Here is a 17750-nt window from a genome sequence, read left to right as displayed (position 1 = left end):
CATCGTAGTGAGTTGTATATATATCCTGTCAAGAAAGTGAAGAAATAATAAAAGTGGCAACATCGTAGTGTCATCCCTTTCAAATAAATCTAAGAAAAAAGGGATGACACTACGATGTTGCCACTTTTTAATTTCTTCACTTTCTTGATGGACTATAATAATTTATAGTAAGTAATAATTATTACAATAACTTTTTTGTACAATATTAGATATGTTTATAACTATTTATTAAGTTTTTTGCGATAAGTGTGTACTGTGAAGTTAAATAAAAAATGGTAATGTAAATTAATAAAAAGAAATAAGATAAATAAAAATTTATTACTTATTCCTTAGGAAACAGATGAGCAACCTCCTTGCAGGCATCATTTATGTTGTCGTATTTGTATTTGAATCCGTATTCTAGAACACGCTTCGGCACCACATACTGGCCTTTGGTCAGCATCATAGCTCTCTCCTCGTTCAGAAGCAAATTCAACGAAAACTCAGGTACTGGTATGATTGCCGGCCGGGATAAGGCCTTAGCAAAGGACTGTAAAGTAAGAAAAAATATATATTAAAAAGGTGTAAAAAATACACTTTATAATATTATTATAAAGCTGAAAAGTTGTGCGATAATGTCACAAATTACTGAACTAATTTTTATGCAATTTGGCACAGAGTGAACCATGGGAAATGGTATAATATAGGCAATTTTTTTGCGGCAAAATTCACGTGAAATCCCTTATTTACGCGAGCGGAGCCGCGAGAAAATATGTCTTGTTTATTATTATTGTAAGTACTGTATACATTTTATTTTTTATTTTATTTGGAAGAAAAAACACATTCCTTTTTATGTTCCATAACTTTAGAATCTGCCTTTTAATAGAATTCTTCATCTAAAAAAAAGTATTAGACTAGGTAAAAAAAAGTAACAGTGGGTGTTTTCAGTTATTGTTATTAGCATAAGACCCAGTTTCATCAAGAAATGTTAAATAAATAATGGCTTGTTAAATCAGTTAATGGCCTGTTAGAGCTATCGAGCATTCCACCATGCCCTAATGTCATGTTAAATCACCTAACACGGCGTTAAATTTAATTCCTGCTATGGAGGTCCGTTAAATATTTAACAGGCTGTTATATGAGTCAAAATAACAACTTTCAAAGACAATAATATATATGCAATATCAATAAAAGATTAAGAATCTGTTTTGACTTTTGAGTCTTTCCGCCATGTTTCCGCTACGTCCTTATTATTAATTATTTTCATAGTTATGAATAATTATTTATTTTCACTTTGCCAAAAATTCAGCCTTCGGATTTTCCTTGACATTGCAAATATACTAACTTGTATCAAAATTACTAAACCGAAATATGTAAATAAAGTTTGTATTATGATTCATGTTTTCAGGGCTGCGTTCCAGATGACGTTAATTTTGACCAAAACGCTCAAAACGTCCCCTTCTGCCGTTCCCTTTGGCGACCAGGGTCGTTTTGATCGCGGCCATGACGTCACTCATGACGTCATCATTTTAGCTCAAAACGACCCTTGACGAAGATGGGTCAAAGTGGGCGTTCTAGTTTTTTTTTTTAATTTGAACGTAACTATATCGCGAAAGCCATGTTCGGAAAGTTTTCAGGAGAGAGTAGAGACATTAAAACTTTATATTATTGCATTACAAATAATATTTTAATTACTTAAATAAATTAAATAACATGTAATGAAATATTTTGATTGGAAAATAAATTGTTTTTAATGAAAGGTCAAATGATTTCTTATAAAATATAATAATTAATACTAATTTTCATCTCTCCTATACCTGTTGACTTACTCGTACTTGACTAAGCATTATGCGGTATTGTTACCTAACGTTTATAAGTATAGTGTGACAATATTCAATATTCAAAGTATGTGGTTTTGTTATTAAAATATGATTCAATGTAAAAAATCAAATATAATAAAAGTTTAACTATATTAAAATATGATTACTCAAGTAAAAAAATGTAATACTAAAAACGAAACAAATATAATAGTATTTTATTTGTAAAATAAATGTAACTATAAACAATAAAATTACTTTTATTTACGACTTGAAGAAAAGGATCGTAGACGTAATATCCAAGTTCGGTTCAATGTACCTATGTATAAAAAAAATATAGTTCTTTTTTTAAACTTTTTTCAAAACGCTCAAAACGATCCTTAATCCGTTCCACTTGGGTTTGTATCACTGACGCTCACATGCTAGTGGAACGGGAAAAACTGCGGTCTTGAGCGTGAGCGTTTCTAACGTCATCTGGAACGCGGGGCAGCTTTGACAGATAATAATTATTAACCTGGTAAATTAAGAAGAACTATTATAGCGTAACAAATGTATGCGATCAGTGATATTTTAATTTGGTCGCATTATCTACTATTATACTACTATGGAAGAAAGTGACACATTGCAGCAAACATGTCGTATTAATCTTGTACATTGCAATTTCGTCGCCTTATAACAAGAATGAACGAATTGATAGTTGTTCACTCGTTGTTCACTTACGGTCGTTCCCAATATTTGATCTATCTCTGGTTTTGCCCTACTAGAGATAGGAATAGCTCAAATTTGACATTAGAGACATATATTTTATGTCAATTGTGAGCTATTCCTATCTCTAGTAGGGCAAAATCAGAGATAGATCAAATATTGGGAATGGCCGTTAACATTGCATTTACTAATCCGCTGTTACATTTTTACTGTGGGACATAAGTATTTTAACAGTCTGTTTAATTTTCCAAGGTCCGTTAAGCAGGGCTCGAGAACGTTATTTTAAATAACGGTTTCAAATCGTTCGAAACAGACCTTGCAATAACGTTTTTTGGGAACGAAAACGAAATGAGAACGTTATTTAATTAAAGGTTTCAAATCGTTCGGAAATGGTCTTTGCAATAACGTTTTTGGGAACGAAAACAAAATGAGAACGTTTTGAAAACCGAAATAAAACGGTTAAATCCACACAGCGGGACCGCTGAATGCTGACCACGGGTCGACATGAATAAACTTGTTTTTGTCAAAGCACAGTGCCGACTGCCGACTTCCGCGCCGCCGCCTGCTGCACTGGTACACGCACAGTTTGTCGGCGCGTGCCGGGGCGGATCGGGGCTCAGCGCAGCGCAAAATGCGCTATAGCACACTATTGCCGGGCCGGGTCGCATCGCATTGACCGATTTTGAGTATTTTGGATATAGTGCAGCACGAGTCGGGGCATGAGTACCTAAAACTATTCCACCTCAATTTTTTATGCGATCCTCTTTACAATTCCTTGCAATTGTTTAAACAAACATTGTTTAAACAATTGCAAGGTTGTTATTTTTCAACCGGACATTCTTTTTATATTCTTTACTGAAATACCAATAAAAAAGGTCCTATGACTTTTCACGATAAAGTTAATATTTTTAAAGATATGAAATTTTAAAGGTTCGAAAAATTTCAAAGGGCACTTTCGACCCAAAAAAAATATATTTAAAAAATAATAATGTCTAAGTAATATAATTTATTAAATTCTCTATACAATAGTTAATAGAGATTTAAAAAAAAAACATTTTTTATATCTTTTTTTATCTTAGCAAAAGTAGACAAAAAATTGTGTTCTTTGTATGGGAGCCCCCTTAAAACATTTACTTTATTTTAATTTTATTATTAATTATTAAAGTAAAAATATAATTAACAATTTTGTGAAAATTTCAAGTGCCTCGCTGTTACCATTATTGATTACGAGCAACAAAAGCCAAAAAACACATTTCTTGTATGGGATCCCCCCTTAAATATTAATTTCATTTTATTTTTAACTTCTTTTATTTTTAAGTCTTAGTAATAGGGTTTACTAAGACTTCGTTGTATGTCCGTCTGTCTGTTTGTCTATATGTCTCCAGGCTGTATCTCAAGAACCGCTATAGCTATACTTCTGAAATTTTCACAGATTGTGTATATCTGTTGCCGCTATAAGAACAAGTACTAAAAATAAAATAAAATTAATATTTAAGGAGGGATCCCATACAAGAAACGTGATTTATTTGGCCTTTGTTGCTCGTAAATCGTAATCAATAATGGTAACAGCAAGGCACTTGAAATTTTCACAAAATTCTTTATTATATTTTGTACTTTATTAATTAATAAAAAAAATTTAAATAAAGTAAATATTTAAGGGGGTCTCCCATACAAAAAACACAATTTTTTGTCTACTTTTGCTAAGATAAAAAAAAAGATATAAACAATGAAAATGTTTATATTATTAACTATTGTATAGAGAATTTAATAAAATATATTACTTAGACATTATTATTTTTTTAATATATTCTTCATGGGTCGAAGGTACCCAAATTTGAGATTTTTCGAACCTTAAAAAATTCATATCTTTCAAAATATTAACTTTATCGTGAAAAGTTATAAAACCTTTTTTTATTGGTATTTCAATAAAGAATATAAAAAAAGTTTGTCCGGTAGATGAATAACAATTCCTTGCAATTGTTTAAACAATGTTTGTTTAAACAATATGACACCGGGTTGCGCCATGGCAACATGTATTTATATCATCAGGAGGGCAATTTGAAGAGGATCGCATAAAAAAAAAGGTGGAATAGTTTCCGGTACTCATGCGCCGACTCGTGCTGGACTAATAGCTCCAGTGTGACCACTCTTAAGCCCGGCCGCACATTGTCCGAAATTTCTGATCAGAAACAGTTGAACGTCACAGTCAACAGTTGAGCTCGAACTCGCCGGAAGGATAGTTCGGATAGTGTGCGGGGTGGCGGTCCGGCGAAATTCAACTGTTTCTGATCAGAATTCAGACAATGTGCGGCCGGGCTAAATCACTCGTGACTTGATATTATATCAAAAACGTTGCTATATTCTACTAAAATCTATTAGACCGTGTTTTAGCTTCTTCCGAAAATCTACCTTTAATAATCAATGTATTCTACGTGGTTGAAACAAAAAAAAATCTAATAAACTGTAATTTAGAAAATCTAATAATGGATGATTTTAATATCCAAGAAACAACACGTGCTATGAATAAATTAATAATACAAGGCGTTTCTCAGATATTAATAAAGTAAATATAGGTAATTAATATTTTTTTTATTTTTTGTAAGTGAAAAGATTTTTTTGTTACATTTTTTTAAGTTTAAACAAAAAAAATATGGTAATAAATTCTAATTATTTTCGGACGTTCTGAGTAATATCTTGTATTTATACTAATCTATACTAATATTATAATTGGGTAGAGTTTGTTTGTTTGTTTGTTTGAACGCGCTAATCTCAGGAACTACTGGTCCGATTTGAAAAATTCTTTCACTGTTAGATAGCCCATTTATCGAGGAAGGCTTTAGGCTATATTTTATCACGCTACTAATTATAGGAGGGAAGAAATAGAGGAAAGTGTAGAAAAAACGGGGGGAAATTATTTGAAAGGGCTTATTTGAACGCACTAATCTCAGTACCTACTAGTTCGATTTGAAAAATTCTTCCAGTCTTAGATAGCCTATTTATTGAGAAAGGCTATAAGCTATATTTTATCGCGCTTAGATTAATAGGAGTGAAGAAATAGAGGAAAGTGTGGAAAACACGGGAGAAATTATTTGAAATGGCTTATTTGAACGCGCTAATCTCAGGAACTTCTGGTCCGATTTGAAAAATTCTTTCAGTGTTAGATAGCTCATTTATCGAGGAAGGCTATAGACTATATTATTTTATCACGCTAATACTAATAGGAGCGAAGAAATAGAGGAAAGTGTGGAAAAACGGGGGGAAATAAATTGAAAGGGCTTATTTGAACGCGCTAATCTCAGGAACTACTGGTCCGATTTGAAAAATTATTTCAGTGTTTGATAGCGCATTTGTTGAGGAAGGCTATTGGCTATATTTTATCACGCTACAACTAATAGGAGCGAAGAAATAGAGGAAAGTGTGGAAAAAACGGGGGAAATTATTTAAAAGGGCTTTTTTGAACTCGCTAATCTCAGAAACTACTGGTCCGATTTAAAAAATATATTTGTATGTTAGATAGCTCATTTATTGAGGAAGGCTATATGCTATATTTTATAACGCTAAGACTAATAGGAAATAGAGGAAAATGTGGAAAAAAACGGAGGAAATTACATAAAATTGCTTATTATCTTATGAAACTACTTGAGCAAATTTAAGTTATTTAGCACACATGAAGAATAGACTACGTGAAAAGACATGGGTTTCTTTTTAGCGGAAAAATGTATGGTTCTCGTGACAATAGCTTCGAAAGTCGAAATACTACATAGTGCAGCACGAGTCGGCGCATGAGTACCGGAAACTATTCCACCTCAATTTTTTTATGCCATCCTCTTCAAATTGCCCTCCTGATGATATAAATGCATGTTGCCATGGCGCAACCCGGTGCCATATTGTTTAAACAAACATTATTTAAACAATTGCAAGGAATTGTTATTTTTCAACCGGATTTTTTTTTATATTCTTTATTGAAATACCAATAAAAAGGTCCTATGACTTTTCACGATAAAATTAATATTTTTAAAGATATGAAATTTTAAAGGTTCGAAAAATTTCAAATTTGGGTACTTTTTGAGAAGTGAGAAATCCCGCGAATGAATGACCAAAAAAATAAAAATAATACTCGTAGTTTTTGTTATATCGATCGAGGAAATGGCAAAAACCGGTTAAAACCGTTTTAAGGATCAAAAACGAAAAAATCATAATGTTCTCAAATAGTGTTCCGAATAGCGTTCCGTTCCGAACGAAACCGAAATATAATGTTCTTTAGGTATTTAAGGCGATAACGTTTCGAAAAATATAACGTTTTTCGAACCCTGCCGTTAAGTAATGCCTTGTTAGAATTTAACAAACAGAGGTTGGTGAAATTGGGTCTTAGCTAATAATAATAACTGAAAATTTGTTATAAATAAATTTGTTAATTAATAACATTGTAATAATACAATACATACTTGGCAGTGATTATTTATAATCTTGGTAATTTATTATAATAATTATAATAATATCTATGGATGCTTCACACCACGTCAGTCTGGCCCCGTGCTAAGTACCTAAAGGACTTGTGTTACAGGTACCAGACAACGGAAATATATTTAATACTTTTATACTATACATATATTTAAGATTTTTATTTTAACATACACATATTTAATACACATCCAGACCCGGGAACATTGAAAATTTTTTTTTTGTTCCGTCGGCGGGATTCGAACCAGCGACCTCCGGCTTGAGCTACCGACGCGCTCACCACTGAGCCACAGAGGTCGTCAAATTATATGCATCGTGCATGAAAAACACTGCATAAATATTAATTGATTATTATAATCAATTAATATTTATTATTTATGCTAATGATAATTATCATTAGCAGAGCATCAGAACAAACAAAGGGTAAAATAGGTTGCTATATATATCTTACCTCAAAAACTTAGCTATTTTCTAGAAATGAGCTTGGCACACCCTAAAACTCTTGTTTAAAACAGCAGATTTACAAGGAGTAATCAAAGCTTGCCATAAAACTCAATTTCATGCACCTTTTCTACCCTATGATTGTACTGATGGTATAATATACTACTAGCTATTTGATGAAACACGAATAAAATTTCTTTTTCTAAAAATGATTCCTAGCTAGATCGATTTATCGCCCCCGAAACGCCCTATGTACTAAATTTCATGAAAATCGTTGGAGCCGATTTCGAGATTCCAATTATATATATATACATATATACAAGAATTGCTCGTTTAAAGATATAAGTACCTGGCTGACCGAGCTTTGCTCGGTATAGCAAACACTCATTGACTTCGTGTTACTTAACAATGCCATCTGCTGGAATAGCTTAAGCTGTTGTTGTGTCGTTAAAGCAATTAGTTGCTCACAAAATAGTATTATTATTCGCCAATAGATGTCAGGAAGAGTCATATTTTTCAGTTTATCGATTATCGATAAAACACGAATAAAAAGACATTTTCTAAAAATGATTCCTAGCTAGATCGATTTATCGCCCCCGAAACCCCCTATATACTAAATTTCATGAAAATCATTGGAGCCGATTCCGAGATTCCAATTATATATTATTATATATACAAGAATTGCTCGTTTAAAGATATAAGATATATATAGCATAGAGAAGATCATTTATTACAAATTAGCAGATATAATTTTTAATGTTGAAATAACTTAGTTACCTTTGTGAATTCTGCGTTTGTAATAACTTGTGGTGCTACACCATTGAGTATTCCCTTAACATTTTCATTTTCTATAGAGTATTGTATCATTCTGGTCAGATCCTCTATATGTATCCAGGGTAGGTATTGTTTCCCTGATGCGATTGGCCCTCCCAGACCAAAGAAGAATGGTAATATCATATTTTTTATCATTCCTCCATTTCTTCCTATCACCACACCTGAGCGAATTATAACCTGTAATAATTATATAATTTATGATTAGGCATTTTAGATACCAAAAGGAGTCTGTCAAGAATCTTCCACTCAAACAATTAAATCTTGTGTATTTTTATAAAATTGCTTTTCCAGAAATATCTGCATGCAACACGATCTAGCTAGGTCATGTTTTTTTAAACTGCATTTTTAAGTTCTATCCTTCTTCAAACTTGAAGTAAAGCTTCATCTCCCAGGTTGTAGACAACTTACAGATTAGGATGAGAAAACCTTCTTATCTCTTCTAGCTAAATGGGTAAGAGCATCAACTTACTAGTCTAGTGGGAGCATCTACTTCAGCTGCCTTCTCCCACTCACGTAGGAGTCTGGAGAAGAAGTCGGTACCAGTACTTGGACTGGATTCATCATATTTGTTACTCTCAGATGGCTCATAAGCACCAACTCCAGTGACCAAAACGAAGACATCAGGCTTTTTCTCACACTGTCTAATTGCTTTTGATAGACTTTTAGTTGTGAACACTCTGGAGTTTAACACATTCTGTTTAAAACTGAAAAACAAATAAATAAAGCTAATTAATTCTTGTATGATGTTGTACACAGAGGGGTGATTATGTGTCTTTGAACTTCTATTTAGTATAGCTTATTGGGTACCTTTAGCCAGTGACCTTGCCCGTATAAAGTAGGTATTTGATCCCCTAGTAAATCCTTCTTAGTAATCCACTAAAAGAGGAATATGCACAGAAAATTTCAAGTTTCTAGCTCAAATGATTTGGCTTACTGCTTTAATCTATTAGTCAATCAGATTTGCCCTGTATACAAGATAATCATATCTTACCCAGGTGTCCACATTTTCGTAAAATCCATAAACTGCTGCCCAGCCAGATTGACCACCGCAGACGTGTTTGAGGGTAAGCCATCAGAGTCTAAACTTGTCCACGATATATTTTTCGCGGCTGGCATGCGAGACACGTTGATAACATCATAATTTCTCGCTCGGAGGATCTTGTTTAGATGAGTTCCCACGAAGCCGGTACCGCCACCTGAAGACAGATGGTTGTAAGTGTATCAATTTACACTGTTTATTACCTTCCCAAAAGTAGAAGTCCTTTTAGTACATCCTTGGACTTGGAACTTACCAACGATAATCTTCTTTGCTGCCATTTTTATATGTTATATAATCATAAGATTTTTGTTACTTTCTAAATGATAGTCCAATAGCCAATTTATAACCTAGGTATTATTTCACTTTCTCGATCTGGACATACATGTAATGTTATTTTCAATCTGTATTTTAAATATATTTTAATCCTGGATTATGTATAACAATTACCTACTTTAAGATAAAACGATACGGATAAACTGGGATAAACAAAAATAATATTTTGCAGCTGATTTTGACACTTCGCTAAAATCACATTTTTTTTTTTTTTTCATATAATGGCACTTCGGCTATAACCATGGCCAGTGTCGAGTATAATATTATGGCGGGAAAACAATATTCTTTAATACAATTTTTTATATATTATCGTCAGGTCAGTCAGGTCCAAAGTCTAGTCAAAGTCTAAAAATAAAGTCAATACAGTCAAGAAGTCAAGTCGGTCGATTCAGTAAAGTGGTAGGACGCTTTACTGAAACTTTTGATGGAGTTTTGGAGGGAACACAAAAGAACACGTTTCTGGTTACTACATCACTTTCCCACACTTGTGCACGATAACGAATATTTAATGGTTAATATCCTACCAATATTACACATTAAAAACCCAGATAACACAATTTTAGGAAAATAATATAAAAACACAACATCACTCTTCCACATTCTCCCAAAAACCCCCTAAAATCACATTTGACAGCAGTGTTACCACCTCTCAAAAATATTTATCCCTAAATTGGTGTCAAAAACCCCTAAAATCGCCTTAATTTTTCTGTTTTCCCCCCAAAATATGCATATATATACAGGGTGTAACAAAAACAAGCGTCTTTCAGCGCTGCTACTTTCACAGTGAACTCTCTACAGTGAACATGTACACACCCTAAAGTATTATCACTAGTTTTTGTTACACACTGTATAAATTTATAATAGTTTAGAAATAATATACTGAAATATGTTTTAAAATATTTTTATTATAATAATTGATTTAATATGTTAAATATTTCATCTTCATCTGAAGATTCAGATGTTTTGAAGTCGTACATCTTATTATTGAATAAATTCAACATTTTATTTGTTGGATTAAATGTTGCACAAGTGACATCATTACGATTTAATGTAAATCGGACCATCAGTATTGCCGCCAGTCACCATAGAGTGGTCATAGAATTACGTAATAGATGTCGCTAGTAGTCGCTAGGTCAAGAAATAATTAATATTAATATCAACAATTTAAAAATATTAAAAAGTAAAAAAATCCCTGAAAATACCCCTAAAAATTTCAGACCCCTAAAAAAATCCCATCTCACTTATTTAACCCCTAAATCTGGGGGGAAAACCCCTAAGTTGGGAACACTGTTTGACAGTTCAAACTTCAGTATCGATTTTTTTTAAATTCGTCCCGGTCGGGAAAGGCAAAGGGAGCGTTGCCCATACAGCCATTTCTATGTTTTCTCCATAAACTTATAATGCATAGACCAACAAAGAGTGCGAGAGAGAAGAAAATCCTTTATGGAATTATAACAAGATGAAAAGAGAGAGGCAGTCTAATGAAAATTGTAACAACTTTTATTTGACAGGTCGTCAAAAGTCGTCAATTGTTTTTATGCCCTTTCGGTATTTGCAATTTATTATTTAAATCGTATGTTATTTTCAACAAATACTATTATATATAACAATAATAACTTGTGCTGTGAGTGATTGCAGTGTAAATCATAGGAATAATCCTGAAAAATATACATTTCACCCGTAATTAATCTTCATGTCCTAATTGCTACGATGTGTTTATTTTTGCTCTATTCTGTCTTTAGCTCTCTATTTCAAATAAAATATTGTGAATCCTCCCTTTTACTTTCATATTTTGCGTAACTAAAGTTACTATTATTCTTATATTACACAAATTTTGAAGAAAAAATTTTCATTAAAATTTTTTACATAATATACGCTAGTGCTTGAATCAAATTTATCGATATGCTTATCGATATTTTACGATAACATAAAACCAAAATAAAAATAATTTACCTTTATATTTATCACCTTAAAAAGGACATATTATCTTATTTTAACGATTATTTTTAAGTAATAATTATCTTTTGACATACCTAGTATAAAATCAAGGTTTCACAGATCAGTCACTTGAATCTAATACTCATTGTATGCAGCTTTCAATAATATAATAGACAGTTCTCTGACAGAATAGGTATAAGTGCAACTTATATTATACTTAATAGGACTGGTACCGACTTCAAAATTATGAAGATTGAGAACAGAAATACTGAATACAGAATAAGGATTATTTAATACTTTTTAGTTCATTTAAGTATAATATTACTATTGTCTTTACCTTCAAATCGGTTCACAAACGGCGGAGTAATCGTTGAACATACATAAAAAATATTATATCCACAGCCGAACGTCTAACCTCCTCCTTAAAGTCGGTTAAAAATGATTGTAATAAAAAGTATTAGGGAGTGCCTCCGCTGCCGGCGCCGGTTGCCAAAATGGCTGCCGGCGCCGTTTTCCGAACTCCGAAGTTTGCCGAAGTCACGGGATGTTTGCCGAATAGGCTGCCGGCGCCTATTCGGCAAACATCGCGTGACTTCGGCAAACTTAAAAATAATATTATCTTCATTATAGGTCTCTCCGTCATCACCATCATATTGAACTTTTCTTTAGAAGCATTCCAAAAACCTAAAAAAAAATAGTTGGTTAAGTGACATTAAATTAACTTAATACTATAAAATATATACATATTATAATATTGTATACGGAGCAATATGCTTTATGTAAGTTTTCCATACTTAACCCATCAAGCCCCAAGCGGAACCCAGGTGCCGCATAACAACTGAATATCTATTGTGTCTGGTATTTATTAAAAAGGAGTAATGCCAGGATAAAATTTCAAAAGTAAATCCAAGTAACGATTTGAGTACTTACAGGGGGAAGGTGTAAGAGCTGTTGATCATTTTACTCTCCGTTAGAACTTTTTTATTTCAATAAAATCATTGTTTCAAACTTACGTTTGAAATGATAATCCCAATATCACAATATTGGGATGCCTTCATAAGGGAGTAAGGATTAAAAACTTGCATGAAACTTGCGTCTAAATATTTCTGTTCGTCGTCTATTTTGAAGCATTTTCAAATCCTGAAAAAAAAAACATTTAGTGCATGACAATATTTTTATCATAGACTTAATATATACTGTAGCATTATAGGTTTATGATTTTTATCGATATAAATTTATACTTCAAGCAAGGTGCATCCCTAAAGCACACGTAAAAATCTATGCCATATTTGTAGCCAAATTATTACTTGATGTGACATTTTTATCACTAATGGCATAAACAGCATGATTAAGCGATTATTAAACTTATAAATTTTCTTTTTAACTTACAAAAAATACCGATTGATAAGCCCAAAAAACGTTGTTGAAAACTTACGTATGTTATGTTAAATCCACGTGTTTGAGGCATTCCTTGGCCGTTTTTATGGTTTATTATTTAGCGGAACCACAAAACCCAACAAGATATTGCATTTAACGTTCACTAAACACTTTTATTAGCACTTTTAAAACATGAAATATGCAGACCGACTCCTTTGTTATGTTCTACTCGGTCGGACTCGGACATAACATTACAGGCTTTTGACGTTTATACACCGATATGAGCTTTCTCTTTCACTCAACTTACTGCATCGTTAGTAAGAAAGAGTAACATTATCAACTGTCAAAATATAAGGCTCCCTCTAATAGTATTATACCTTCATGGTTTTCTCTATGTAATGAATGATAGTGAAGGCTGAAGCCAAATCTTTTATATTAACCATCCGAAATAGAGTTTTCATCAGGCCGAAGCCAATTTTTTGATATCAATAATATGAAATAAGTTTTTTTTTTCAGGCCGAAGCCATTTCTCATGTTATATTATGGCGGGAAAACATACAATTTTTTCTATATTATTGTCAGGTCAGTCAGGTCTAAAGTCTAGTCAAAGTCTAAGTATAAAGTCAAGAAGTCAAGTCGGTCGATTCAGTAAAGTGGTAGACGCTTTAGCTTTAGCTTTAGCGCGATTATTTTACCGACCTACAAAAATTCATACAAAATGTCACTTTACTACATACGCTATAGGTTTCATTTTGCTCTACGTCACTAAACAGCATCGGCGGCATGGGTTGCTAGACCTATGTCGGTAGAAAATGAAACCTATAGCCTTTGTCATAAAGTGACATTTTATTTGAATTTTTGTCGGTCGATAAAATAATCGCGCGTCAAAAAGTCGTAGTGCGCGCCAGCTCTTACTAAAACTTTCGATAGAGTTTTGGACACAAAAGAGCACGTTTCGCCAGCTCTTACTAAAACTTTCGATAGAGTTTTGGACACAAAAGAGCACGTTTATTTATTTTATTTATAAATTCTTTATTTGCATTAAAAAAAGCAATATAAAATAACAAAACATAAACAACATTAGGCAAATAGGCGGCCTTACCGCTTTCAGCGGTTTCTTCCAGACAACCAAAATATGATACTTAACAGAAAATAATTCAGTCTAAGAATCTAATAATAAAAACTATTTATTATTCGTAGCGTAGAATGAAGTATTGTGAGAAGGAAACGCAAGAGTCAGTTTGTTTGCAGAGCGAAGTATAGGATTGTCATGACCGAGGAAATTGAAATTCACGTTTCTGGTTATTTCATCACTTTCCCACACTTGTGCACGATAACGAATATCTAATGGTTAATATCCTACCAATATTACACATTAAAAACCTAGATAACACAATTTTAGGAAAATAAAATAAAAACACAACATCACCATTTGACATTCCCGGCAAAACTCCTTCAAGTATTGACACCATTGAGGTATAGGGATATGTCATATTGTTATACTGTGACTATAGACTGGAGAGAGCCTTAAATCGGTGTGTAGCAGTACCTACGTTCGTTCGCCGGTGAAACAAAGAAAACAACGCGCTCTGAAAAGAACGCACGCCGTCTTTGTATACGTTCGTTATAGAAGTTGAAACACAGAAGAAAATCGCTCTGCAAAGAACGTACGTTCGCAATGACGAGAGAAACAGCTGTCCGTGTAATAATACCGGACATGAACCGGCCTTGAAAAAGGCATTTTTCTAATAAGAATTCTTCGCAACAACACTACGCGTCTTCACATCGAGGTTACGTCGAGCGAGGGATCTTCGCAGCGTGGCTACGGTCTTCATGGCGTTTGCAGAGCTTCCATCTTCACAAAATGGCGGCACTACAATTATTACCGGCACGGCGGCGACCAGCAGCGAGACGTCGTCGGTATGGAATGCGCGCGCGGACTGAATTCGCGGCCCGCGAGAGCCCATATTTATACTCGGGCGATGCCAGCGCCGCGCGCCGCGGCGCGGCCAGTTTCTCGCGCGGCAATCATAATTACCTTGTAAATATTTCTTATTCAATTTTTTTCCCTTTCTAATTTTTGTAAATGTTTTTATCCCTTTCTGTACATCTCTTTCTAATTGTAATAGCCAATCACAATCAATCTTTTAACCTTTGTACATTTTGTAATAATAATAATTAACTCATTTTTTTGTATATAAGCAGCGCATTTTTGTAAATAAATCACTTCAGTTCACCACAGTAAATCGAGTTTTACTCTTTACTCCTCCGACCTCTAGTGAACTCTTAGAGTGACCAACCGGTCCTCTAAACTGGTGACCCCGTGAACAACCTCTGCTAGAAGAAACTCTGCTGGAAGAAACTCTGCTGCTCTGCCCGAAGAATCTCTGCTCGACAAAGTTCTGCTCAACAACACTGCTCACAAACCTCTGCCCGGCGAACCGCTGCCCGACGAAACTCTGCTCGAGATTTTCCCGCACCAAATCCACACAATGGAATCCAGAGGCGAATCCCTGCCCGAAACCTCGGCACTCACCAGCAACCCGGCGACGTCACCGTCATCGCAGGAAATCGCCGGCATCGCACTATCAATGCGAATTCCGCCATTCTGGAGGGACAAACCCAGGCTCTGGTTCGTCACCTTCGAAGCAGCCACCAGCAGCCTGCAGAAAAACCAAAGCCAGCTCTCCCAGATGGTCATCGCTCGTCTGGAAAAAGAAGACATCGAACAAATCGCCGACCTACTGTACAACCCGCCAGAGACAAACGAATACCAAGCCCTCAAAGACCGGCTCATCTCCGCATATGAAGAATCTGACAGCCGGCAATTTCAAACGCTGCTGTCAGACATGGAATTGGGAGACCAGAAACCATCACAATTACTCAGACGTATGCGAAACCTGGCTCGCAACAAGGTCCCCGATTCCACCCTACAACTCATGTGGGCCAATCTCCTCCCGACAAATATTCGCTCCGTCCTGGCCGTCAGCGAAACATTCAAGGCGAAGACCACACTCGACGAGCAAGCTGCGCTGGCCGACAAAATAATGGAGCAGTCATCTGTAAATACTGTACATAGCATTTCATCATCAACTCATCGTGTAAATAGCTCCGCATCAACATCATCGAACGTCGAGTGCCTGCTCATCGAAGAAATCCACAAGCTATCACTAGAAGTCGCCGAGTTAAAAAAACAACAGTACAACAACAATAATTATAGAAGAGAAAATTACTATCAACGCTCAAGGTCAAGACATCGATCGACATCAAGATTCCGGCAACGCTCAACTTCGCGTCCACATTCTTCATCACCATCGCCATTCTGTTATTACCACAACAAATTCGGCAAGGAAGCGAGAAAATGTACACAACCGTGTACATTCAACAACAAGTCGGAAAACTAGACAGAACGTTGGCAGCGGCGGAATCCGGCGTTCACAATAAACAATACCGCCTATTCGTCACGGACAAGACAACGAATCTCACTTTTTTGGTAGACACGGGTGCAAACATATCCGTCATACCAAAAAAGAAAGGCCTCCATCTCCAGCCGCTACCTTTTCAACTCTACGCCGCCAACAACACCGTCATACCGACATACGGCGAGAAAACATTAGAACTTAACATCGGACTTCGCCGACCATACAAATGGAAGTTCATCGTCGCCGCAGTCTCGAAGCCAATCCTCGGTGCCGACTTCCTGCAACACCACGAACTCATCGTCGACTTGAAAAATAGAAGACTCATCGACGGGAGAACCAGTCTACATATTAACGCTCCCGGACGCTACACGGACGTACCTACTGTCCGTAGTGTCGACAGCACGCAGGCGTACCACGACATACTAGAAGACTTCCCCGGCATCACGAGATTGACAGCGATGAATATTACACCGAAACACAGCGTCGAACACTTCATCGAGACGTCTGGGCCACCGCTACATTGTCGCGCCCGACCGCTACAGCCACATCGCTACAATCAAGTGAAAAAAGAATTCGAAAATATGATGCAACAAAGTCTCTGTCGTCCCAGCAAGAGCGCCTGGTCTTCTCCACTTCACGTCGTACCGAAGAAAAACGGCGACATAAGGGTATGCGGCGACTACCGACGACTAAACGCAGTAACGAAGCCCGACCGCTACCCTATTCCCCGACTACGAGACTTCACCTTCCAACTCGCCGGAAAAACTATTTTCTCGACGATCGACTTAAACCGAGCCTACCAGCAATTACCAGTCCATGAAGAGGATATAGAGAAGACAGCAATCATCACACCATTCGGTTTATTCGAATTCCCGAGAATGTGTCCCGGCCTTAGGAACGCAGGCCAGACATTTCAACGTTTTATACACGAAATACTGCAAGGCTACGACTTCGTCTTCTCGTTCATCGACGACTTGTTGATCGCATCCAGCAACGAAGAAGAACATCGCCAACACCTGCGGTGTGTTCTTCAACGTCTAGAAGAAAACGGAATCACGATAAATCCAGCCAAATGTGTACTCGGAAAACAAGAAGTAAAATTCCTCGGCTTCACCGTAAACAGCGACGGAATCAAGCCGCCACAAGATAAACTACAAGCCATCGAAGATTTTCCGCTACCGAAGAACATAGAAGAATTACGACGTTTTCTCGGCATGCCAAACTTCTACCGAGACAGCATTCCGAACGCCGCTACAATTCAAGCCCCGCTACACGCATACCTACATAATGCAAAAAAGCGAGACAAGACACCGATCGAGTGGAACGAAACATCAAAGGAAGCATTCACGGCATGCAAAAATAGCATCAAAAACGCTGTTTTGCTCGCCCACCCGAATCATAAAG

The 17750-nt window shown here is 35.5% G+C and overlaps 1 protein-coding gene across 1 annotated transcript; it reads right to left on the bottom strand.

The window, feature by feature from the left end:
• Positions 1-299: 299 nt before the first annotated feature.
• On the bottom strand, positions 300-9770 carry LOC121738905 (epimerase family protein SDR39U1). Its single transcript, XM_042131174.1, has 5 exons — positions 9530-9770; positions 9229-9433; positions 8707-8941; positions 8181-8414; positions 300-529 (listed from the first exon to the last, which is right to left on the bottom strand). The coding sequence occupies exons 1-5, from the start codon at positions 9552-9554 to the stop codon at positions 323-325; spliced, it is 906 nt and encodes a 301-aa protein (XP_041987108.1). The 5' UTR covers positions 9555-9770; the 3' UTR covers positions 300-322.
• Between the last annotated feature and the right edge of the window lie 7980 nt (positions 9771-17750).

This window comes from Aricia agestis, chromosome Z (genome assembly GCF_905147365.1).
Source record: "Aricia agestis chromosome Z, ilAriAges1.1, whole genome shotgun sequence".
In the NCBI taxonomy this organism is placed as follows: Eukaryota; Metazoa; Arthropoda; class Insecta; order Lepidoptera; family Lycaenidae; genus Aricia; species Aricia agestis.
This window is presented reverse-complemented; position numbering and strand designations above follow the sequence as displayed.

Coding starts and splice junctions, on each gene's coding strand:
- LOC121738905 (XM_042131174.1), bottom strand. CDS start 9,554: ATGGCAGCAAAGAAGATTATCGTTG. Junction 9,434..9,529: donor AGCAAAGAAGATTATCGTTG/GTAAGTTCCAAG, acceptor ATCTGTCTTCAG/GTGGCGGTACCGGCTTCGTG. Junction 8,415..8,706: donor TAGATGCTCCCACTAGACTA/GTAAGTTGATGC, acceptor TAATTATTACAG/GTTATAATTCGCTCAGGTGT.